The 25,310-nt window shown below is 41.2% G+C and overlaps 3 protein-coding genes across 3 annotated transcripts; 2 read left to right on the forward strand and 1 right to left on the reverse strand.

Annotated features, from left to right (window-relative positions):
- Positions 1–551: 551 nt before the first annotated feature.
- Positions 552–4,914, reverse strand: si:ch211-153j24.3 (protein c-Fos). Its single transcript, XM_006797129.3, has 4 exons — positions 3,737–4,914; positions 2,957–3,172; positions 2,260–2,367; positions 552–2,066 (listed from the first exon to the last, which is right to left on the reverse strand). The coding sequence occupies exons 1-4, from the start codon at positions 3,863–3,865 to the stop codon at positions 1,344–1,346; spliced, it is 1,176 nt and encodes a 391-aa protein (XP_006797192.2). The 5' UTR covers positions 3,866–4,914; the 3' UTR covers positions 552–1,343.
- Positions 4,915–7,938: 3,024 nt separating this feature from the next.
- Positions 7,939–10,949, forward strand: fosab (Fos proto-oncogene, AP-1 transcription factor subunit b). Its single transcript, XM_006797128.3, has 4 exons — positions 7,939–8,266; positions 8,768–8,989; positions 9,084–9,191; positions 9,307–10,949. The coding sequence occupies exons 1-4, from the start codon at positions 8,135–8,137 to the stop codon at positions 9,979–9,981; spliced, it is 1,137 nt and encodes a 378-aa protein (XP_006797191.1). The 5' UTR covers positions 7,939–8,134; the 3' UTR covers positions 9,982–10,949.
- A 7,321-nt stretch (positions 10,950–18,270) lies between these two features.
- tmed10 (transmembrane p24 trafficking protein 10) lies at positions 18,271–24,285 on the forward strand. The gene is made up of 5 exons (XM_006797127.3): positions 18,271–18,510; positions 19,457–19,577; positions 21,033–21,106; positions 22,423–22,549; positions 22,903–24,285. Exons 1-5 carry the CDS (start codon positions 18,325–18,327, stop codon positions 23,022–23,024), a joined length of 630 nt encoding a protein of 209 aa, XP_006797190.1. The 5' UTR covers positions 18,271–18,324; the 3' UTR covers positions 23,025–24,285.
- The last annotated feature ends 1,025 nt before the right edge of the window (positions 24,286–25,310 follow it).

The raw sequence follows: 25,310 nt of genomic DNA on the forward strand, positions 1-25,310 counted from the left end.
CCACCCGCTCCGTAATTGATGAGAAACTTGGTCTTTAATGAGGCTCGCGCTCTCCTCTGGATCGTTTCTTCTCCAGCTCTGAAATTTAACACCCGTTTCTATGGATACAAAACAACTGCAACAACCCAAATATGGTCAAAGGAAATGAAACGAAACGGCAATCGCGTGCTGACGTCACGCACAGCACGCATTGCGCTGCCGTGTGTGCGCTCGGATTCCCTTGACCGTGACAATAGTGGAGCAGAGAGCAGGCTGTGAATAAATAATTAACCTGCTGTTTGCGCTGCTTCCCACTCAATTCAAACACGTCTCCGTCCACGACGCGTCTCCTTTATGTAATCCCGAAGCCAGAAATAGGCGCAATGCCGTCTTTATGGTTTACTGAGACGAGAACATCATTAATGCCACCCTTAAATTTAGGATCTTCTTCTGACGTTTTAGTGAGTGTTTGGTAGGTCAGATTCATATTTAAACGGGGTTTAAAGCAGTTTTATTACAAATGAAGTTTGCATTGAAGGTGTTCAGCTTTTCTTCGTCCCCCTCCCACCACATTTCTAAGGCATCTCATGGTTTCTTCATCTGCTGAGGAACTTCATGTAAAGTCACCAACTAAGCAAGGCTGTGGTGCTGACTATCTATTCATATGAATGCTTCTAAATCAATAACAACAGCAGCACAGCATTAATTGCAGTTGTGGTATTTTATTTCCAGCATATTTTATCAATATCTAGTTTCTAGTTTTCTTTTGTTTCTGATTTTGTTTGTTTGTTGTTGATTTTTTTGCATCTCTATATTTTCATAAGTAAAAAAATAAACTATGTCATAAAATACATCTCAATAAAATACATGGCATGATCTTGTTTTTCATGGAAAACAAATGTAAAAGGAAATGTCAGTTCAGGTCTGGAGGCGGGGGGAGGGGGGGCACCTTACAGCAAGATGTTACACTTACATATTAGTATCCTTCTATAATTCACTTGTTACAACACAGCTTTGTCAAAAACAGTGTTACACATATATTAAGTTACTCAGCAGGATCTCGTTTCAGACCACACGCAGAGCTTTTTTTTTTTTTTAACAACACAATACCATCTCTTCTTGGATTACAGATGACTTGTATTTGCATGCATTTTACTAGCACAAGGTCTCATCTCAGACAACTGCAGCAACAGCATGGAAGAACTCAACCGTGTTTACAGTCACAGAAAAACACTGCGTCTACACAATCTCTGATTTTCAGGTATATGCACGACATCGAAACTCACACTACAAAAGGTTATTTGAGAGCGACTGGAGCTTGCTGGCTGGTTAGAATACAGTATTGTTGCATAACTTCTTTGCATTCACAAGGCCAGGAGTGTGGGCGAGTTAAGACTATCTTTCATTAACTCGGATGCACCGAGGCTGCCTTTGAGGCACTCGGAACCGTCAGCCAGGGAATCAATCTCGGAGTGATTGAAGGAAAACACTGTGCGGTAATTGCTACAAGTGGGACTGGAAGACATGACTGGGGTGCTCAGAGACTCAAGGTCGCTTGCCACGGACTTGTACAGGGTTTCCCAGTCTGAGAGGCAGAAGGGCCCACTCAGGTCAGTACTCTGTAATATGTCAGGGACAGATGCGGCCGTCTCGGGCGTCACTTCCATCTGTATGCTGGGCACCAAGTCATCCAAGTCATCTCCTTTCAGTTCCTCCAGAGCCTCCTCTTCTGCGCTGGAACACAGAAGGATGTTGGAGTTTCCCAAGATGGCTGCAGCAGGGATGCAAGGGACGCTGCTCATGTCTTGACCAATATGGGCTTCTCCAGCTGTGCTGCTCTCTGGGGTTTTTCCATTCTCTAAAATAGAAAGCAGCTGCGGGGAGTCCGGTGGATCCTGCAGCATTGTGTCAACATCATCTTCCTTATCATTCCCCTCATCATCATCACCATTGCCGTCATCATCTGAGGAGAGTTTGCAGGACGGTTGGTGGGAAGCTAAGACATGCTCTAGTCTCTCTTTCTCCTTCAGCAGGTTGGCAATCTCTGTCTCCAGGGTGGACTTTTCTTCTTCTAAAGTATCAGTTTCCTGAGGGAAAGAGGGAGAAAGAGAAAAGAAAAGCGCATGAGCAAAGCACAAAAAACCCCTAAACAAAACAAAAAAACGATGTGGCTCTACCGCTCTGCTTCGCTGTTGTGAACTGAGACATTATTTATCTTTGGAAGTATGCATATACTGTGAGAATGAATCCTCTATAATGATTTAACAAAGCATTACTTACAGCTTGAAGGGTCTCTATCAGCTCCCTCCGCCTGTTACGACACTTGGCTGCCGCAATTTTGTTCCTCTCCCTCCTGATCCTCCTCCTTTCCTCCTCCTCTTTGGAAGGCTAAAATCAATCAGAAATAGCCCATTAATTTAAACGCTCATCCCACTAAGTCTTGCCATGTCGGCAGTTGGCTCTTAAACACCGTTTCTTGTGCCAAAGTGAGAGAGAAAAAAAAAATCTCCTATGCAGTGAATGCTGATGTGGTCGGTGAAGACTCTCAGTTCAGGCGTTAAAATGCTGCACCACTGGCACGGTCTAGCCAGTCACGTGAACGCGCATTGCATGCAATTTCCTATCCCGCACATAAACAAGGCTGAGCTCGTTACCCCCGCCAAAGTAACCGCTCTGCACCAATTAAACATGATCAAATCGGCTTATGACTGACTCCCCGCAGCAAACTATTCAGATCAATCCGCTAACACTTTATTTCCCCACGACAGGGAAAGAAAAAAAGCAGTTAATTGCGTCCCCGTCCCGCTAAAATATCGCGATATCTCAGTTTTCACATTAAGCTTAATGAGTGGAAACGAGGTCGTAGGGGATGATGTGGTGATCGAGACTGAGTGCTCGATTGCTCGCTGTACTGACTGATTGATTGACTGGTTGATTGACACATCAGCATCACCGCTCACCCCTCTCTTCTCTTTACCTGCTCTTTCGGCCCTTTCCTGTTGCTGGCTCTCGCCTTGTTTGCACCTGGCCGGGAAGACGACTGGGTCGCTGCATGAGTTTTGGGCTTTGCACGGCAGGGCGACGGAGAGGCAGATGTGATGACTGTAGGCTGCACAATCCACTTTAGTTCTGGCGATGTTGAGATTGCAGTCACAGTCGGAACAAAGGAGGCTGCTGCACTGGTCTCAGTATTCTGGAAAACCCCACACCAGACAGACATGCATATGCATGCAGTAAAATACTAATTTAGCGTATCTGACGAATGGGTGACCACGTTATTGGCTGACCTTTAGCAATGTTTAAATGTTACATCAATCATTTGTCCAAGGAATGTCAAAGAAGACAAAAAAATCTGCTCTTTGTAAACACCTCAGAACCAGCCTCGTTTCATATCGTGTCACATCCTCATCAGTTTTTATGATAGATAAAAAAAAAAAGGTTGCAACGAAGACTGTGAAGCAGACAGCAGTACAAACAGTTTTATTTAAATAATAATATCATTGCGCTGTTTTTGCTTGTTTGTTTGTTTGTTTGTTGGGGTATTTTTTAGGGATTTTCCACAGAGATACGCATGTTTTTCTAGTCATTTTTCCAACACGGGATAGTAATCCTGCTAGGGAAAATGCAGTGCATGAAAATGACTTCATAAAAATGTGAAGAATTTGAGGAATGCAGTTCTATCACCCGCATGCGTCAAACACAAGATTACGCTTTGTGATCAGGTTTTTGTGTGTGTAATGATGAGATCCGGCTCTACCTTGGTGCTGTCCACTGATGATGAAAGCGAGTCAGGAGGATGCTGACTGCACCCAGGGGTGTCCCCGCCAGGCGATGCTGTGCTACAGCTGGACGATAAGTCGAACTCAGTGCTGGAGTCTGGATGCATGGTTTCATTAAAAAATAAAAATTCAAAATAAAATTAAATCACCGCATAAGAGACTGACTGAACAGTCAGTCTGTGCTAGACAGAAAACGGATGTCCCGGACGCCTATATTCCATTTGCCAGGTTCATAACTGTGCACATAGTGGAGAGGCCCGCCTTTTATAGTGAGCTGGAATTTTATGAATGAAATCTGTGTGGTGAGACCGAACCATTTCACCGAGGGAGAAGTGACTGGAGAAAGGGGTTAGCAGATGGGGTTTTTTACAGTTCAACAATCAAATCACTGAAGTGCGTAAAAATCAACACTAGCACACTGTTTAATTTCAGCTTATTATCAGAACTCAAATGTTTTTTTTAAAAAAGTGTGCAAATAGAAAGTGGCACCCCTCCCTCCAAAAGGTGCCCACCGCCATGAATGAACTACGTCACTTCATGTATGCAGCATCTGCATCACAGGCTATATGTTCCCGTCATGCCCTCAGATGTTCTCGACATTTAGCCTTTGTTTAATGCTTCTGGGCATTTACGGTAACACGAGCTCTCAATGCATTAGAAGGAAAGTGGAGGTAGTGTAATAGGCTTCATTAATAAATGGTTTTAAAATAGCCAGTGTGGTGCTTCCCCGATTCTTTCTCCTCCAAACTGTCCACATTAGAACAATGATTATGCACTAATGTTCCAACTTCTATTTATAGACACAAAATAAAATCCGGCATTAATTTAATTATTTCACAAAGCTTCCAGCACACTGCCTGATTATTTATAAGCCGTCATAATTAAGTGTCATTCACGTATCACATTGCCTTTCACCTGTCTCTACATATGAATAGAGCTCCAGCAACAGAACTGTCGCTGAAGCCAAGCAGCCAATCGCCGAATGGTCGAGCCATATATGGTATTTCCGGGAGGAGATGGGGGGGAGAGGGGGGGCGTGCTGTGGCACAAGGATAGCGCGCAGACGGACGCTGCCGGGCTGTGTGTGGCCCACTCACTCACTGCCGCAAAAAGAAAGTAAAACAAGCTCTCAGAGACTGACCCTGTGTTGTACCTGATATCAGCGTCATCAGCTGCGCCAAGAATGCCAGCACATGCGTTAGTTTGAGGATGCGAAGGATTTGACCCACCTTTCCATATAAGGGTGGCAATTAGGTGCAGCCGCAGATGTGCCAAACACACTCATGAGGGAATCGGAAAATTCAAGAAGGCCAGTGACTGACATAATTTCTAGACAAGAGCAACGTGACTTACTTTCTCACAGACTGTAATGCAGTTTATCGGCACCAATTAAAGCCCGGGCTTTAATTGATGTTCCCGCATAACCTAATTCTGCTCCCATAACGAGAACTTGCGGGCCGGATTGGGCTATATTTAGGTTTCATGTGACCTCACGAATCCACCCAAGTGAAAGGGATAAGCGCTGGATAGAGTGAGAGGCTCCCCCTGTTTGCTCTGTGCTCCCGGGTACTTCCCGGCAGTGGCAAACCCCCCCCCCCCCCCCCCCCATTTACCGGCACATCACTATTGGTGGTCGGCTTGAGCGGCCTGGGACTAAACGAAGTTCAAAGGTCGAACAATACTCACCTCTCAGCACATCTCTAACAGTCGTTTTCTTCAAAGCAACTTGAGCGTGAATGCGCAAAGACTGTGGAGTTTATTTTTAGATTCACTGGCATCCAAGTTTACGGTCATTTTAGTGAACTGTTCTCCTTTGAGGAGCCAAAGAGCAGCGATAAAAAAAAGAAAATAACTTGAGCTATTAGATAGCCGGATACGAGTTTAAATGCCGTCAAAACCAGCAATAAAATATATTATTTCTTTTAGAAATTGCTTTTCTTTCTTTATTTCTTTCTTTCTTTCTTTCTTTCTTTCTTTCTTTCTTTCTTTATTATTGTTATTGTTATAATTTTATTTCGATTAAATTCTCATTCCAACACGAAATAACATTAGCAAAAATCAGGTCACTCAAACAGTGCAGGTCAGCAACCTTCATGCCAACCACTCAAACAGAACTCAAACACCGCTCAAGGTAAACGGCTTGTTTGGTGTCCCGTTCCGTTCCGTTGACCCGCAGACACCGAGGAAAGGGGAGTACTGTCAGAGACTTGAAAACACTCAGAGCTCTCACTCCGACGTCGTTACCGGGAACGGCCCCTGACGTGTTCGTGTGCACGTTCCGTCTCCACAGGCGATGCCGTAAAAAGCCGGTTTGGTGTTTCTCTGTTGATGTGGCTCCTCATGATTACACACGATCTTCTTGCTATGAAAAAATAAAAACTAAATGGACGTCACTGACGCGAAAGGGGCTGGGCGTCGCTATGACAACCAGGAATGTTCAACAAAACACTGGCGCGGGAAAGAAAGCGCAAAATCCTATAGCCTGAATTAGAGTCTTTTGACACAATGACACCTTTGTTTAGTCTTTATGGTTTGTTTAATGGGACGAGAGCACTTATGGTGCTTGTTTTGTGCTTGTTTAGTTAAAGAAGGGAATTCCCGGAAGACTCAAAAGAGAGAGAAAAAAAAAGAAAAGTATGAATTGTTTTTCATAAAACTCATAAAATGCTTTGCTCGTGTTTTTTATGTGCATGAATGTATCGCCTTCATTAAGAATAAACGATGAACAAAACTACCAGCAAAATGTTGCTGACTTTGGTAATATTGCACGAAAGTCACGATGCTTGTTCCACAGACCTACTTCTCAAGTCAACAGGATAATTAAAAAAAAGTGCTGATGTCAGAGAATGAACAGTTATTAAACAGCAAATGCAGTCGCAATGTTGGCTCACCGTTAAGCCTGCATTTCATGAATTCGTTTCATAGCTTCTTACGTAAATCTTGAGGATTCCCTCTGCTAGTGGTTTTGGGGAAGACCTTTACAATTAACTGCCACCCCTCCCCGTCCCCTCCTTTGAGAAATGTAAACTGTCGTCGAGGAAACGTACACACAGAAAACCAGTTATCAGCTCGCTCTGCAACTAAACACGCCCTGTTCTGGATTGCAGGCGAAAAGTACAAACAGTACCTGAGGGTGGAGAACATGTCACCCATGTCCTGACATGTAACGTTTATGTAGAGATATTTTAGACAATTCTATGAAACAAATCCATTGTAACTTACTGGATATAAACGCATCTGGGATTAAATAAGAAAAATACATGGATAAAAAATTAAATAAATAAGTACATTAAAAGTCGGTTTAACAGACAGACTCAATCAAGAATCAAGTGAAAATCAATTAAATTAATTATCTTTATTCTAATTATTCTTTGTACTTTGTGACCTACCTACACATGCAAACATGGACCTTCTGTGATTGTATGAATTGTCTTGCATTAAATGTGTAACCATTTATCAAATTAAACACATTAAACACACCGATAAGTGAGTCAGTGAGTGAAGTTAGAGAGTACTTAAATAACATGTTATTTATATACCACCTTTCAAGATGAATATCACAAAGTGCTTAACTACAAGCCGAAAGTTTGCACGATAGAATTGAGTTTCTATATTTCAAAAATACAAATAAAAAAGGAGGCGCGCGGCTGGGGGAGGGGGTTAAAAAAAACAGAAACAGATTTTTATTTTTTAATGTGTTTGTTTGGTACATTTTGTTCAGCACAGACACATTTGCATGTTTAGTTGTGTCCCTGCTGTGTACGACGCACTTTTCCTCACTGTTATCTCAGTTCTTCAAGTTTTCACAACAGCGTCTGTGTTTGTTGTTTTACATAACGTCATGCCGCTGTCCGCCACTCTCAAGGTGTATTTCCCATCAGACCCCGCCTCCTTCACAGGATGCACCATATATGGATACCTACGTATCGGGGATCCCGCTCCGGAATATTCCATTTCTTGAAGACGAGTTTTAGAAATAAACATTTTAAATAGTCACTTATCACCTGTAAATGACTCATTCGTGACTCGTGCAAACAAAGTGTATTGAATTTAAATGGAGCGCAAGGAAAAGTCGGTGTTATTACCGCGTTGTTAAGTCAGTGTTTTGGTGTTTTTTTCCTTCCTGGTGTCGGGTGAACGGCACACCCCTCTCTACGTCAGCAGACACACTATAAAAAAGGCCCAGCTCGGAGAGTTGGCAGTCTAACTTTGAGTAGCAGAACAGCGACTAAAGAGAACTGATCGGGAGCAGCGCTTGAAGAGTTTTCTCGCAAACCCACTAAAGGACTATCCTGACCTCAAGTTTACATTCGTACCTTGTAGACTTTGTCCGGATCTTCTTATTTGCTTAATTTTTTTTTCGAAAAAAAGGAACGATGATGTTCAATTTCAACGCGGATTGCGACTCTTCCTCTCGCTGCAGCACCGCTTCCCCGTCCGTGGACACTCTGGGATATTACCCGTCACCAGCGGGATCTTACTCCAGCATGGGATCTCCCCAATCTCAGGTATGTCCGCTTAAACATTGTTAAATCTTTACAACACGCTATTTCAGCTCAGAAAGAACCTGTTGGAGATTTGAATGTTTACTAAATTAAACTGACAAAGCTTAAATTTGATGTTTTCAAATAATAATAATGGTAATAATGAAAAAGGCTGGTTGGAAATTAAGAAAAGCACCCACTGAGGTTTATATATATATATATATATATATATATATATATATATATATATATATATATATATATATATATATATATATATATATATATATATGTATATAACTCTGACCTGCGCACCACACAGTGCAAGGCAAGCTTCATTCATCCACCTGGAAACTCTATAGAGAGAGTGTAACGTCATAGCTGACATCATAAGGATATTTTTAAACCATCCAGCTTTTTATAGACCCTCCGTGCTTCATTCATAGACATCTTGCAATGCTGCCACCCCTCCTGATAATGTACCAAACGTCCTGACGATCTCCTTTTTTACTTCATTTCCTCCAGGATTTCACAGACCTGACAGCATCAAGTGCCTCCTTCATCCCCACAGTCACAGCCATTTCCACAAGCCCAGATCTTCAGTGGATGGTCCAGCCTGTGGTCTCCTCAGTGGCCCCTTCCCACGGAGCTCACCCTTACACCTCCAGCCCTAGCCCCGCATACTCAAGAGCAGTCATGAAATCTGCAGTGTCCAGGGCTCACACCAAGAGAGGCAAAGTGGAACAGGTAATTATCATTCGTTCATGAAGTGTTATGTATATATATAGACTAAGATTATTAAAGAGCAGGGGTCCTAACTTTTACCTTCTATCATGTGCAGATGACACCTGAGGAAGAGGAGAAGAGAAGGATTCGCAGAGAGAGGAATAAGCAGGCAGCAGCAAAATGCCGCAACAGGAGGCGAGAGCTTACAGACACTCTGCAAGCTGTAAGTATCCCATCAGATTTACCATCACTCATTGAAACATGTTTATTGTCAGAGCTATAGCAAAGCTATCCAACAGCCAAGCTGATGCAACTTCCTCCATTTCTCTCTCTTACAGGAAACTGATATCCTGGAAGACCAGAAATCCAACCTGCAGAATGATATCGCCAACCTGCTGAAGGAGAAGGAGAGGCTTGAGTTCATTCTGGCTGCCCACCAGCCCATTTGCAAAATCCCCTCTGAGCTGGGCACAGACTTCCCCCTGACCTCCCTCTCTCCTACCCACTCCTGCCACTCCATTGCAGTGTCCACCCAGCCACAGATCACCGTCTCTCAGACACCCGCTATCGCTTCCAGCCAGTCGACCTTCACCTCAACCTCCAACTCCATATTCTCCAGCGCCAGCGCCGCCCTCTCCACAGCCACCATCTCTAGCAGCACAGTCAAGATGTCAGACCTGGAGTCCTCTGTCCTGGAGGAGTCTCTGGATCTCCTGGCAAAGACGGAGATGGAGACGGCACGGTCTGTGCCAGAGGTCGACCTGTCCAGCTCCCTCTACACGGGTCAGGAGTGGGAGGCTCTTCACACCTCAGCTAATACCAATGACTTCGAGCCCCTGTGCACACCTGTAGTAACCTGCACCCCAGCCTGCACTACCTACACGTCTTCATTTGTATTCACCTTCCCAGAGGCAGAGACTGTCTCCACCTGTGGCGTCGCCCACAGGAGAGGAAGCAGCAGCAATGAGCAGTCCTCCGACTCCCTCAGCTCACCCACCCTGCTGGCCCTCTAAAAGACTGTACAAGAAACAATTATTCTTCCTATCAAAGCACACTTTCTTACGTAGATGTGCCGATCACAGGGCTATGGAACAGACTTATATTAAATTATTTATGATTTTTATCTGCCTTTATCTATACTTGCCTATAACACCAATGTAGCAAGTTTAAAAAACAAAAACAAAAAAACTCCTTCCCGCATGTTTCAACTAATACCACCTAGTCGTTATATGAGTTCGTATATGATTTATATGGTGCTAGATAACATAACTTGTTGTTTATCGATGTATGTTCAGAGCAATAGTTATTATTGATCCAGTTTGTTTTCTGGTTAATGGAATGTGAGAGTTAACATGTGAATTGTTTGTGAAATTTTAAAAAGAAAAAAACAAACAAAAAAACACGTGCATTGTCTTAACCATGGTCTGAGTGGTCTATCCAAAGTTTTCTGTGAAAACATTAGTCCTTTAATTTATTAAATTTATTTTTTTACACATAGAGGAATAGAGAAAGAGATAGTAAAGAAGAATGTTGTTTGTAAGATATGTAAATAAAAAGATAGTGATATTTAAATTCAATCATCTGTGCTGGCTGGGTGTGTTGCTTTCCTCTCACGATATACACACACACACACACACACATACATATTTACATATTTATTCAGGTCAAGTCAGGTGTATTCATCAGTCACCTCATGGGGCAAGCACTTTGCGACAGCGGGAAGGAAAAACTCTTTTTAAGAGGAAGAAACCTCCCGCCATGTTTAGGGGAAGAGAGGCAAAGGAAAAATAATTTTAGAAAAGATGAAAGAGAAGAGAAAAAGAGGGGAATATCCTCAGGAGTAGTAAATTAAAAGCATTTCCAGTAAAATGCTTTCAAAAATTATTAAAATAATGCTAAAATTAGCTTATATAAGGCATAGCCATCTTTTTTCCCTGCACCTCCACTTGCTCTATTTATTGTTCCGCCTGTTGCCAGGGTTAACTATGTCAGTGGCTCTTACGTCAGTGCGTTCTTTCCATTTTTTTAATCGCAAGCCGTGCGCGATGACGTTTAGACTTCCGTGCCCAAATATAGGGCTCTGCGAGGAGTCTGCTGCTCGCTGCCGCCTGCCAACAGAAAGTAACCAGGCAGCTCGATCAGCGCTTTTTTTCTCGCTAAAACAGATATACGCTCTCTTCTTTCGGCTTTTTCCCCTCTGCCGGTCTCAGGGAGAGCCGATTTAATCACCGACATCTCTGCTAAAAAGGCCTGCTGCACACTGCTTTCGTAACCGATGCGACACATTTCTCACGTCTCACGTGCGCGCGCGCACACACAGACACAGACATACGCACGCGATCTGTAGTTGTGCAAGGGAACTCGCAAGAGGATCTGAAAGTGACGTTTTCAGCCACAATATACGACGGTTTAATTAATTCTCATGCATCAGAAGGCCCCCGATTCGCCAAAATATCACCTCCCACAGAACAAAAGACGTGCGAGATACAGCATAATTCGAGGAAGAAAAAAAAAGGAAAAAGAGGAGTCCTCAGAAATAATTCATAAAGGCACAGACAGCATTGTCGACCTATTAAATGAACTTCTGCATGAGCGATAAGGGTTTATTTTTATGCTGTGACTGTATGCTAAATGTGAAGTGACAGCATGGCATCCAAATGCCATTTGTTAGTTAAAAAGGTCACCTGATGTGGAAGATCTAGAAATTAATTTTTCATATAATCTACTAAATCTCCCCCAATCCCTTACCCCCATAATTTGTGTATGCAGTATGAATTAAAACTGAAGGTCTGGGGGTGGGGGCATCTATTGCCTCTTGTTACGCAGGAGACCATGAAGGCAATAAATGCATCACTTATGCAGTAATCATTGATCATTTCAGATAAATCTCGGTGGTGTGTTTTGTGTGTGTGTTTTTTCCATTGGCATCTCTGCAGATTAATTATTCTGCTTTTATTGCTCCTCACTGTGTCATCAGACCTCTCCCAGCCTTCTCATCTTGTCTGCATGTCATTCTCTCACCTCATTTGCTCATTTCACCTTGTACCACTATTTCATCATGTGCAGAATCATCAAAAGGCAGGTTGCCTAATGGCTTCACACAGGAAATGCGTGGTGCGTCTGTGTAAAAGACATGCTTGGTGGAAGACTACTGTCGCACAATAACCAACCAGCTCTGACGTTGGAGGCCTTCCAGTGTGGTCACACCCTTTTTTTTTTGTAAAGCCACGCAAGATGTCAGCAGTTGTTGCTGCTCTGCTTCCTGGTTTCAGGGCCTGGTTTCAAATGAGGAACAAGTTTAATATCGCTTAAAGCACTGAAGTAGCAAAATTTGGTGTTCTTTATGAGATTGGCTTTTATAGGGTTTCTTGCTTTGTCCTTGCAGTGCTGTTGCATAACAGCCTATTTCTCAGTATCTGTTTTCCTTTACTCTTCAGCAGTACCCCCCCTCTTTTCCTCAATAAAGCTTCCGTGTGCGACCATGCAGCATCTAATAACTCTGTTTATTAATACCCCTTTTGCGGGCTCGGGGAGACGGGGTAGCTGCAGAAATAGCAGGTGCCTATTGCTTCTTTTAACATCAGCATCAACAGCAGTAAAATTAGACCACTGTGACGCCAACCTGCGTCGGTGCTGCAACCCAGGGGAGGAACCAGGCAGCATACGCCTGGTAGAAAGAGAGGAGGAGGAGGAGGAGAAGGAGGAGGAAGGGAGACAATGATGAGGATGAGAGGATTGCAGGGAGGGAGACAGACAGAGATCCCTGCCTTGGTGTAATTGTGAGCACAGCGATGATGAAACAGCTGAGTTCGCCTACGTGCCACACTGACAACAGCTCAGCTTGGCTTGGCTTTGTATTCACAGAAAGCCATCTCCCTGATAGCTTTCTGCTGCTGAGAAGGGATGTGAAAGCTTTTAACAAACTACAAAACATCAGTCTCTCCAGTCATGGCTAAGTAACAGAGCAATAGCTGACTCAGAATAACACTTATAGTAATCAATGTTAAGCACACCCAGTTTTATCCAATTTTGCCCTGAAACAACTCTTTGTCGGAGTTATTGTGAGTTCGCCTGAGGCCCCCTTTTTTATGATGAATTACTGCTGTGTGAATGTGTCTTGTCAGTATTTAGAAGTGATAAGGAGCATAACTCATAAAATAACAACAGCTAGTTAAAGGGTGTGTGCATTTGCGTCAGCAGACTTGTTCTTTAAGGAAGTGTCTGTTCTTTGGAGTCAAATTAAAGGAAATTTTGGAACCGTGCCCAGAGGTGACAAAACAGTTACAGTCAATCAGGTGTAAGATTTCAAAAGAAGCTCTCATCCTACTCCTTGAAATGTTTCATTCACAATCAATAAATATATGTGCCCAGAAAGGGTTGAAATTAACAAACAGTTAGAAGCAAATAATTTTTTTTTCTGAACAAGCATGACTTTCACACTTCAAGAACAGCTGAAACTAGTTCAAATACAGGCTACTCATTATTGTTGGATGTAAAGTTTTGTGAATTTCATTTGTAGCCTAAGCTCCTCTGCGGCACAGAGGAGTGTGTGTGACTTGCTATTCTTAGAGGTTTTGACGCAATAAGCTACAAAACTGGAGGGATTTCTCTATCCAATAATTACTGTTCACCTGCTGCCAGACTCCCCACTCAGCAGCGTGTCCTCTTCTTGTCTCATGGGATCAGTAACTAGGATGTTTCCCTGGAAACTGGACAGCTCTATCATATATAATTGGGTAATCCCTGAGCTGCTGACAGAAAAATAATAGCGTTTGGGATTTTCAAAAAGACCCAAGCCAACACTGAACATAATATGTCTGTTTAATAATCCAGATCCAGCGATTACAGGATGGATCTGGATTATTAGTAACTGTAATGATAAACAGATTTTAGTGACAATATTTAGATATCAATAAGCAGATTGTGGGGGGTTAAAAGACTTCTAACTCTTCTATAAGACTGCTATTTATTCAGTGAAAGGAGTTAAAGTCCCTGATCGATCTATTGTGCTTCTCTCTACCTTGAACTGGCTTGTTTGCACAAGCCTTCCCACGCTCTGCCACTAACATTAGTCTCAGATATATAGCCTCTCTGACCCACTAGGGGGCCCAGGTTAAAAATATTCTCTGGTCTGCAAAACACTAACACAAGGATTTTCTGAAAATGATAGCTCCCTCAAAGGAAAGTCGAGAGTTATTTTTGTAAATACAGCTGCTGCTGTGTGAGTTAAAGTGTGGGGTTCTTGTTGTTTACTGCACATCCCATATTTCCAGTCTGACCACCAGTCTAGGAACTGACCACCAGTCTACTGAGTGGTGTTAGTCGAACAGAGGGCTAACAGGGAGACAGAGGCAACCATTCAGGTCACATCCTTTTGAGAATCATAAAAGTCCAGAACAATTTTTGTCCTAATGACTGTTAATCATTGCTCTGTGAACTGCAGCTACAGCTCTGGGCTCTGCATATCTTATATTGGGATAGGATGCTTGAATAAATGAATAGTGTGAATAGTGATGATCTTTATAATGATATATTTAGTTTATTGTGCAAGGTCACCTTGTCTCTGTACCCAGAAAACTCATTTTTTGGAGTTGGAGCACTCTACAGAGCAAACAATACATCTGATGTAAACACTCCATCCCACACAAGACCACTACCGGGGCAGGGGTAAAAAATTGCTCTTTGTTCAGCAAAGTAACTTAATGGCCCAAGCTTTTCAACTGCATCTCAGTGAATTATTTAAGGCCAGATAAAATATAGTTGATTCATCCCAAAACTAGGGAAATGCCAGTGGTACAGCAGCCAAGGAATTAAAGAGAATGTGTAAAAATGACTTCAGTAAAGGAGAATAGCTCAGTTAAGCAGAAAAATGGAATTTAAATTAATAAAGGGGCCTAAAAATAAATAAACAATAGACTAAATAAAATACAATAAAAGTAAAAATAAGCAGAAATGAAAAAGCAATGTGTAAAAATCTGATGATACAATAAGAATACCTGTTATAAAGATGAATAAGAATAAAACTTTAAAAAATATATGTATATTTAGCTAGCTATCTCACTAGATGATAGCATAGTGATGATACTAATGTCAGAGCAGGGGTGTGTTCTCCAGGGGGGCATCGGATGGCACCAGCTCCAACTGATGCCCCCCTACAAATGATTTGTGCCGCCTAAAATGAGGGCATTAGATAACATTACTGTTAATGTTATAATCCCCCAAATCAGTAGATATATAGTTCTAAAGGTTCCATTCCACATAATGAGTACACTTACTTTAGTTACTTTAAAGCTTTAAGTAACTAGCTTAAAGCTTTAAAATTTAAACAATGAACCTGTGCACTATTAAGCTACTTGATTAGGATTTTAACGTTTAGTTTACTTTTACTTAAGTGAAAAGTCTAAATACTTTTTTCCACTTTGAAACAATTTTATCCAGTGCAAGATTATGTTTAACTTAATACATTGGATACAGGCATTCGTGTGAGCCTAAAAATCATGTTTTCTACACCAGTTTTCTACAATGCTTTTACTTCTGATGAAATATTCTGACTTATTGGTACCTCTGTGCCACGGTTCTTAAAAAATCTTGGAAACACGCCTGTGTCACAGCGGTCATTTCCTTCTCATATGCAGTCTTTGGTTAAAATACACTGGAAAGCTTGAAGAACATTTCCTACAGATCCTTCCAAAAGGCTTAAAAACAAAACAAAACAAAAGAAACCAGGTAGATTTTCCTGTCATAAGTAGGAGTAGGCTGTTCTGCTATTACAGTAAACATGTTTACAGCCTGGTACAGAAATTGTTTTGGTTTTTCAAGCTAAGGTATCTCTTTTAACAAGACCTGTGTGGCTGGGGCGGAGCTAGAGAAATTTTCTTAGGGTGGCATGAGGGTGGCATGGAAATCAGAGGAGGTGGCAAAAGCAAAGCCATTTCTTTAGACACATACAGTTGTTACATTCTGTAATATGCATTATATATAAATGGTGAAAATACATCAAATGCAATAAGTATACATGTTTCATATAAACAATAACAATAACAAAGTCTATAACTTTCTTATTGGCTTTATCCCAAATCATTAAACATTTCAGTTCAATCTTATGTACTGTACAGCCAACATAATAAATAAGCATGTAGCTCAATAAGTATAAACTCCAGAAAGCTACACAACATTAGGTGGATCAGTTAGAAATGCAAGTCTAACTTCTCTTTGGCACTTTTTTGTTACATGCTTAAATTTACACATAAGGTCAGAAATCTGTACTGTCAAACATTACTGACAACAGGAAATAAAGCCAACTCAACACTATGGGTAACACATTTTTAATGCGACGGTAACATTTTGCAATATATTAAGTTTTAGAATTTATATTCAATGTTAACTGTAGCTAGGGTAAAAGTTTTCATGCTATAAACAACGCAGTCATATGCAAAACTATGGTTGCACTAGGGATGGCAAGGGATTATTTTAGGATGGCACATGCCACCACAGTAGATCTGCCCCTGCCTGTGTGGTTGCTTTATACAAATTATATAATCATCATGTTAAGGCACATCCTGAAGACCAGAACCAGACCACCAAAGGTTCTGTTGTAACCCACTGAATGGCTCTGCAAAATGTGACAAGTGGAAAGAAGATAGGTATAAATTTCATTGTTTTACTAACAACAGCCTTAACCTGTTAGACACAAAAATGCGAAGAAAAGAAACCAATAAATATTCGACATGTACGTGTTTTTATTGTTAGTATTCCACTAAATAACAAGTAAATAATAATTTCCCTTTTTTTTCTTTACGATTTTTTATGTTTTCATAGCAGGCGCACAGTAAAGTTTGACTGAAAGGTGAACGCTGACTAGGCTGCTGTCTGCTTTGAACCTCTCACGTCTCTGTAACTGTCTTCAGTAACTGAACTGAACTCGTGACCTTGCATGTTCTGTTGGTGCCTACATAAAAATTTTAAATGACAATATCTAGCAAATAACATGGTTTGCTACGTGGTTAGTTTTTTTTTCTCTTTCTTTTTTTCAATTGATCTGCGTGAACTTGACAAACAGTACAAAAGTCTGAGCTCCAGTTTTAGTGAGAAAGAACTGGTTTTAGCCAGGAAAACCCCTGCAACCTGATACAGTATGCTCCAAGAAGAAATTACGCACTTCACTTAAATGCTCCGTTTATGACCAATATACACAAACAGAAAAGCTCTGAGCAGTTGGAGTTGTGATTAATTTAGGAAAACATTTAACTGAAGAGTTGTAGTCATTCCTCTGACACATTGTGACACACTTATATACAATATGATTTAGTCCTTTAACATACAATATGTGCTTGTCACACCAAAGCACTAAAGCTCATTTACCATCTGTTTTTGAGTATGTCTTGTAAATTTCCCCAGGTTTAACATTAATTCTCTCCTCTCTCTCTCTCTCCCCCCCCCCCCCCCTCAGTGTTTCCTTCCGTTTGTGAAATGCTTTTCTACTTTTCTTTTGCTACTTTTCTACTTCATGTAATGTCGATGTGGAGCGTTATTATATGAAGTAGAAAAGATTCTGTTGTTGAGGGCTTCGCTAAATAGAATATAGAAAGTGCTCCCCTGCCTGCCCAGTGAGTGGTACAGAGGGCAGTCAGGATTAGCTTACACATGATCAAAGGATGTCTTTGCACCAAAGTTATAAAAGTAAACCATAACTTAACAAAAAACTAAAACTAGGTGCAAAACTGTTTCAGTTACTTTAAAAATGTAATTTAAAGCTTACTCCGCCACTCCAATCAAAACAAAACAAAAAATATTTCTTAGAAAAACATTTCTTGCCACCCATAAATCAAAATTTCAACTCACTAACTCAAAACATCAAGAAAATTAACATAAAACTTAAAATGTCAAGTTATAAAGTTCAGTATGTTCAGATAAGAACCAGGGTTTGTGATGGGCAAATACCAGGTTCTATACAAATGTCTTTAGTTTTAGTTTTAGATATAGTAGATATGCTGGACAAAAGGTTTTAAACATGTGCTGCCAGGCAGGAGGAAAAGAGGAAGTACACAGAGAAGACAATTGCCTGGACAAAGTGTTTATATTTTTATATGCTTTATTCTTAATTCCTTGAATATTGCTCTTAACCAGTTGGCTAGCCTGGATATAATATAATAAAATAACTGTAAAGGGACTAAGATCAACTCAAATGAACAAAAAATAAAACACTTTGACCTCACCCGAACTTCACGGACACAGGATCTGCAGTTGGAGTTCCATGTCCAGGCCAGCGGCGGCGCTGGAGTGCTAAGGGAGGCCGGTAGTGTGAGTTGGAAGTCGGTGTTAAGCTGGTTGGCTGGCACGGTCTGGTTGGTCGGTTGATGGTAGCCATGGCTCGAGTCGCTGCGCTACTGCTCTTACCGGTTCTTATTGAATCGGTATTATCAATTTCCTTCTTTTTACCGGTCAACACCAGAAAGTGTTTACGGGAGGAGATCCACAAAGACGTGCTAGTCACGGGGGAGTATGACATAAGCGAGCAGGCGAACACGAAAACTAATCTGAAGGTGAGCGCAGACCTGCTGGCTAGCTACCCTCACCATTACCAAGTTTGTTGTCGGGGCCGAAATGGCTTCAATCTGGTTTTTAATGACCCGATGCATCGCTTACAAGTGACTCTCGTGGCTATATATGTTAAATTGAGTAATTTCGGCTGCGAAAATGTCTACTGTTGTTAGCATTGTAGCTAGCCCAGGCCCAGAAAACCTCGGCTTCCTGGTTTTAGAAGCTAATTAGCCAGCTGGCTACCATCAGTGCTCGCTAACACTCCCGTTCAGGTTAATTTGAGGGGTAATTTACTTTTTTTAAAAATTAGTTAAGATACCCTGACACTAGTGAGCACTCGCTGTAACACACAGTGCTCGTATTTATATTAAAACATTGGAGAAACGACCCTGCCGGTGACTTCGTCTGGGCTCTGCTGCTATTACACGTCAGTCTTAGGGTCCATTCAGCTGGCAAGCACAGCCTAGCCACATTAGCACATTAGCTTCCAACACGTCAATGATGGTTTGTGTATTATTTAAATGAAGATGTCAAAAGATTTTCCTCACATCAAAGAAAATGACCGATATTTGTACTGTTACATATTGCACTGCGTCCTCACGAAGTTATTTTGTTTTTTTACTCCCCTCATGTTCTAACAGCTGGCAGTTTAATGGCTTGCGTGGGGTGTTGCAGCCTTGCATTTTCAGACACATGTAAGGATGACAAGCAACCATAATCACAATCTCAGCCTATAACTATCTAGAAAACGACACAGTTGAAGTGTCTGAAATCCTCATGTTGGTGTCATAAAAATACCATTATTAGTGATAATACTGGTGAATGATTTAAAATTCCCACATTAAAGAGCAAAGTAATTCAGTATTGATTTAAATAAATATTTCGGTTAATATTCTGCTGTTTCTTTAGCTCTTGACTGTTGTTTATTGCTTTTGTGTATCTTTGCAGATCACAGACTCCTCTGGCCACACACTTTACTCCAAGGAAGATGCTTCAAAAGGAAAGTTTGCATTCACCACAGAGGACTATGACATGTTTGAGGTTTGCTTCGAGAGCAAATCGCCCATGGGTAAGCATGCCAACCCCCCATGTTTGTTATGGACAGCTTCTGCTGTTCACACACCCTTGGTTTCATGCCTTGGTCACTGTCAAATCTTCTGATTAACCATTTAACCCACTGTCTTTATCCCGTATTATTTATTAGTTTTAGTAGATTTTTGAAGTGATTTTGGGTTATATCGATAGACGATCATGGATTTGTATGAAACTGAAAAGTGTAATTAATGCAAATGATTAATAAAATAAATGAACGCAAGTGATATTCCAGCCACTGTTGGCCTATAAGGTGGCTGGTGACAACAACTAGTGCTAAATGTTCAACATGACATAATGTACAACTGAAAGACTACATTTATTGATTCTTTACTATATGGGAATTTCTACATTTCAGATAGGAGGAAGAAATAAGAAAGGCCAAAATTATCATCATGTTTTTTTTGTTTTTTTTTGTGTCCCGTTTGGATCTTTAGCCATCAGTTGTTGTCTTAAGGCCAAGAAAGATGCCAAGCGGATTTATTTTACCAAGTGGATCATCATGGCCTTGCCATATTGGTCCATTTGATTGACCTTTATTATAATTATGAATTTATTTTATTTTCGGTTGCTACAAACGGGACAGATATGACTGGGGGATAGGACAGGGAGAAAGAATGAAAGAAAGAAAGAGAGGGAGAGAAAGAAAACCAGAGGGGAGAAGAGACGGTGAGAAAGGGGGGAAGAAAGAAAGATAAACAAACAAAACACCTGGATCACCTGTATGGAGAGAAAAAAAAAAAACAGAAGAGAAAGCAAACAAAAAAAGAGCAACATAATAAATACAGCACCATCACAATAAACTAGCTAGCAGTAGATAACAGTAGATACTAAATATTAAATATTATATTGTGCAGCACGCAAGATAGACAGCGCACAATGTGCTTTGAGGCAGCAGCCAAGAAAGGTGTAGTCCGCGTCTGTGAACACCCGTGTGTACACCTGTGTGCATACCTGTGTGGATCAGCATGCTTGTATTCCCAAGGTTTCTCCATGTAACGATCTGCTAGGGAGTGTGGGGAGCCATAGCCCCGTCCCCCAGGGTATGAAGCAGGTATGGAGGAGATCCAGGCCCCAGATATCCAGAGGCCCCAGAGTACAAATTATCATCATCACATCAAGCCAATGTTTCAAAATCAGGGCATCACTACAAATACATCAATTATCTATACGTTTTATATATTGATTCCTATTTGCACAGTGGCTGTTAAAGTTTTACAATGCTTTTCTTTCCTGGTGTGTAAGTTAGTGATTTTTAGTTCAACCTTCACAAAGTGCCGTAAAAGAATACAAATTCTTTTACGGCGCTTTGTGAAGCTTGGTAAAAAAAAAAAAAAAGTGCTAGAAAGGATAAATTATATAAATGATGCTCATTTTAAATGTTTCAGTGAAATTGAATATGATGATTAAAGTTTTTTGCTCTTTTAATCAGGAACTGGAAGAGTGCCTGACCAGCTGGTCAATCTGGACATGAAGCACGGTGTTGAGGCCAAAAACTACGAAGAGGTCAGAATCAGTCTGAAATGTTTGTTTTCATATAGATGATGCACATGGTGTCTTGGAGATCAGGTCAGTAGGTTTTCTTGAAGCAGCCTACAATAGCTTCACTGTTACATATAGGTTTAGTCTCATGTTAATCAAATGTTACGGAAGCATAATCTAGCAGTTGTGACCTCAGTGCCTCCTTTTTTAAAACTTGTCTTTTTTCCTGGAAGTACTGCTGTAGTTGTCTGTTGTTGAAGGACAGTGTTGACGTCAGGGTGCTTTGGAAATGTGTGCGGGAGGTTCCCTGGCTTCACATCATTCAATTTTTCTTGTATAGGGACGTGTGTATCGTCACAGTACTTGGGGGCCCTTCTGAGAATTTATTACCACTAACTGTGACTGCCTTAGGCAACACTTTAAAAATTTAGGCGTGATAAAGAGCTGTGAGCTGATGATCAGTCCTCCCTCCCCACCCACATGCACAAACATTACATGCCGTTCTTTGCATGTTGGTGGATGTTCGCCGAGACTTCCAAGTGGGCATTCCTGTTTGTGGGTAGCTGCAATTTCAGCTCCACCCACCATGTATTCACCTACATAGATGGACATGTTACTTATTGAACAAATTTGTAAGCTGTTCAGTGGAGGGTGTAGTTAAAGACACTGCAAGAATTCCTCACTGTTGCAAAATACTTGAGAATGTGTGCTTAGTAGAGCCGGCTGTAGTGTGCTGTGTTTTTGATAATTTGGCAGCTCACGGGTTTTTTACATCCAAGGTCCTAATGGCTGAGTGGGCCTGAAAAATAAATAAATATATATTTTACTTTTATTTATTTTTGTTTCACACGACTAAAGGATGCATAGAGAAATTAAGTAGAAACATTCAAACCTGTGTTTTGGGCAGTTTTCCAGGCCTTTCTTGCACTGATGAGAATTTGTTCTAGTGGCTTACGTCAAGTCATGCACAAAAAAAACAAACCAGGAGCTACCACATAACCAAGAAACTTTCTGACGCAACACACAGCAAAAAAAAAAATGCAGTGAGTGAGTTCACACTAGTTGAGTTGGTACACGTCGTACATTGATATCATAAAACGCTGTGGTTGGTTGTGGTTGCGGAACAAGGCCAACCACACCCAGGCTTTTCTCAGGTGCAATTGTTCACACCAGAGTTCGAATGGCAGATTCTCATGAACCTGTGTAAACAGGAATGCTTTGGCATACACACGACACTAGACTGACACCTGCTGGACAAATTATTTAATAACCCTTCTTCTCAAGCTGTTGTACAACCTTCTCTGCCATTTCCCTCTGATCACTTTCTTTTGTCCCTCCAGATTGCCAAGGTGGAGAAATTGAAGCCTCTTGAGGTTGAGCTCAGGCGCCTGGAAGACCTCTCGGAGTCCATCGTGAATGACTTTGCTTACATGAAAAAAAGAGAAGAGGAGATGCGGGACACCAATGGTAATACAACCCAGCACATACATAGCTATTCAGTAGCTCTCTCACTGATTTCAGTTTAATTTTATTTATATAGTGGCAAATTGCAGCTGTCACCTCAAGGAGCTGTATTTTAGGTTAAAAATCCAACAATCCCAAAAGTCACACAACTCCTTATAAACTTGGACTTGGTGACTGTGGGAAGGGCTGGAGCAGCCATCTGCTGCAAATGTTCCTTTGTTATTGTTTTCTTAGGAAGTAGCTAAAGACGTCAGAGTAAAGTTGTCTGCTTGTAGTGGTTACTTCAGTGATGAACAAGGAGTATTGCATCACTGTCCTATAACATGGCTACCCTTTTTTCGGTCATCTGTCTACAGAATCCACCAACACACGCGTGCTGTACTTCAGCATATTCTCCATGTGCTGTCTGATTGGGCTGGCCACATGGCAGGTCTTCTACTTGAGGCGTTTCTTCAAGGCTAAGAAGCTGATCGAGTAGAGCAACCCGCTCCCAGCTCCTTACCTCGCGGGACGCTGCCTGACGGTCAGCCAACACATCCAAACATCCACCCTCCTTGGACTAGCTTCAGCAAACAACAGCAAGTGGGGGCTCAAAATCTAGTTTTCAAGGCTGAGAGAGAGAGAGTACCAAGGTTTTCTTCTGGGAAAAATAAAACTAAAAATAAAAAAAAAACATCACCTGCTTATTTAGTGGTTGGAAACATGAAAAGCGCTGTAGGGAGAAATGCACTGTAAGACATGGGAGATGTCTGTCTCTGTGGTTGACATTTCTGTCTGCACTGTTTCGAATGTTGCAGCTCACTGAATAAGAACTTGTTCCTTCGAGCGTTCGTTGAACAGCAATGTTTGATTTTGAGCTCAGTTTGAATGGATGTGCCATGAGCGAATGTCTTTTGCCCTCCTGTTTATACACTCACTCTTTGCCATGCCAAGTAAACTAGATCCTTGGTGCCCTTTTATTGAGTGAAGGCTCTTTGAAAACACAGTTTGTTGTTACTTTGATGAGACAATTGGCAACCACTGAACTTCTGTGTTTTGTCACTTAATTTGCATACATGTCTGGTAGCTAAATTTAACTGTTTAGTTTTTTTTTTTCATATTGTAATTACCACTTAGTTCTTTCAACTGGTAATTTTCTTTTTCTTTTTGGGGGTTGTGAGTTGTCAGTAATATTCTTAGTTGTAAATTAGGTCATTTCTATGGGCTCTTGCATAGAGTTTTGTTTCGGAACATTAACATCACCTATCAAATGAAGCAAGGAACCAAAAACCTTGTTCCTAGGAAGGAATTTGTAACATCCTATGTATATGGTTATGAGTAAAAACACCCTCCTGATTTCTATTATACAGTTTATATATATATCTATATATATATTTGTGAAAGCTTCTCCTGTCAGAGTGCAATGGACAGAAGTGTTGAAATGTAAAGCTGTCCAAGCATTTTCAGTCACAGGCCCTTCTTCTTGACACTGGTAGAGCTAATTATTCTTCTGAAATTTCACAAATATCAGTTCCCAACTACAGTATGTGCAGATCCATCCAACATGCTTCTTTCCAGCAGAATTGCTTTGGCTCGGGGTGGTTGCAGATTGTTTTTGATGGGGATAAATTAAAGCATCTGTCATGGGGTACATTTTTAACAGTGAACATTGTGCGCAGTCACTGATTTTTATGTTGACTGATTAAATTTTGTAAATTTGTGTTGGGCTTTTATTCAATAAACTATTGGATGGATTTACATTATTTTTGTTTTGTCCTTTGAATTGCCTATTTAGGCATTTTTGAAAAGTAGGAGACGCATGTGGAGTGCATGTGCTCTCATTGGCTGATTTGTTATGTACCCCTGCTCAACTGCAAAGTAGTGCACGCATCTAATCAATCACATGGCAGCAGCTCAGTGCATTTAGACATGTAGACATGGTCAAGACAACCTGCTCAAGGTCAAGCTGAGCATCAGAATGGCGAAGAAAGGGGATTTACGTGGCTTTGAATGTGGCCTGTTTGCTGGTGCCAGATGGGCTCATCTGAGTATATCAGAAACTGCTTGTCCACTTGAATTTTCTCCACACAACCATCTCCGGGGTTTCCGGAGTATGGGTTAAAAAAAAAGGAAAATATCCAGTGAGCAGCAGTTCTCGCAAGTTGGGTGAAACTCCCTCATTGATGCAAGAGGTCAGAGAATGACCAGATTGTTTTAATCATTTTTAGTCATGTTTTTATTGTGTTTTTACTGTTTTAAATAAATCTGAAACCTCCATTTATTTTGCCTTTCCACGTTTCCAACATGTTACATATATGCATGTTCTGTATTGTTTAGCTGTAAAGAAGGCTAAAGAACAATTTCTGCTCTTATTTCACATGTACTAATGCTTTATAGCGGTTTTAAAAACAAAACCTGTTTGACTACAATGGCAACTGTCACTTCAGTTAGACTGTCATTCTTCTGTTACTGCTGGTTGATTGAAAGCAAATAATAGCTCAAAAAAACACTTGTCACACCCAAGATATTCAGAACAGCGTCTATGAATGGACAGCATACAGAAGCTTGGGAAGATGGGCTGCAGCAGGAGAAGACCACACCAGGTGTATTTCCTGTCTGCTAACAACAGGAAACTGAGGCTAAAGTTCACGCAGGCTCACCAGAATTGGACAAAAGAAGATTTGGAGTAAGGAACATGAAAACTTGGATTCCGTATGCCTCGTATCACTGGTTCAGGATGGTAGTGATGATGTAATGAAGTTGGGGATGCTTCTTTGGCAGCACC

Source organism: Neolamprologus brichardi, chromosome 15 (genome assembly GCF_056152115.1).
Source record: "Neolamprologus brichardi isolate AB-2024 chromosome 15, ASM5615211v1, whole genome shotgun sequence".
Lineage (NCBI taxonomy): Eukaryota > Metazoa > Chordata > Actinopteri > Cichliformes > Cichlidae > Neolamprologus > Neolamprologus brichardi.

Excerpts from the sequence above, each read along its gene's own strand:
- si:ch211-153j24.3 (XM_006797129.3), bottom strand. The coding sequence starts at position 3,865 with ATGCATCCAGACTCCAGCACTGAGTTCGACTTATCGTCCAGCTGTAGC. Across the intron at positions 2,368-2,956 it reads GGAAAGGGCCGAAAGAGCAG|CCTTCCAAAGAGGAGGAGGA; the intron begins GTAAAGAGAAGA and ends GATTGATTTTAG. Across the intron at positions 2,067-2,259 it reads TGATAGAGACCCTTCAAGCT|GAAACTGATACTTTAGAAGA; the intron begins GTAAGTAATGCT and ends TCTTTCCCTCAG.
- fosab (XM_006797128.3), top strand. The coding sequence starts at position 8,135 with ATGATGTTCAATTTCAACGCGGATTGCGACTCTTCCTCTCGCTGCAGC. Across the intron at positions 8,267-8,767 it reads TGGGATCTCCCCAATCTCAG|GATTTCACAGACCTGACAGC; the intron begins GTATGTCCGCTT and ends CATTTCCTCCAG. Across the intron at positions 8,990-9,083 it reads AGAGAGGCAAAGTGGAACAG|ATGACACCTGAGGAAGAGGA; the intron begins GTAATTATCATT and ends TATCATGTGCAG.
- tmed10 (XM_006797127.3), top strand. The coding sequence starts at position 18,325 with ATGGTAGCCATGGCTCGAGTCGCTGCGCTACTGCTCTTACCGGTTCTT. Across the intron at positions 18,511-19,456 it reads ACACGAAAACTAATCTGAAG|ATCACAGACTCCTCTGGCCA; the intron begins GTGAGCGCAGAC and ends GTATCTTTGCAG. Across the intron at positions 22,550-22,902 it reads GGAGATGCGGGACACCAATG|AATCCACCAACACACGCGTG; the intron begins GTAATACAACCC and ends ATCTGTCTACAG.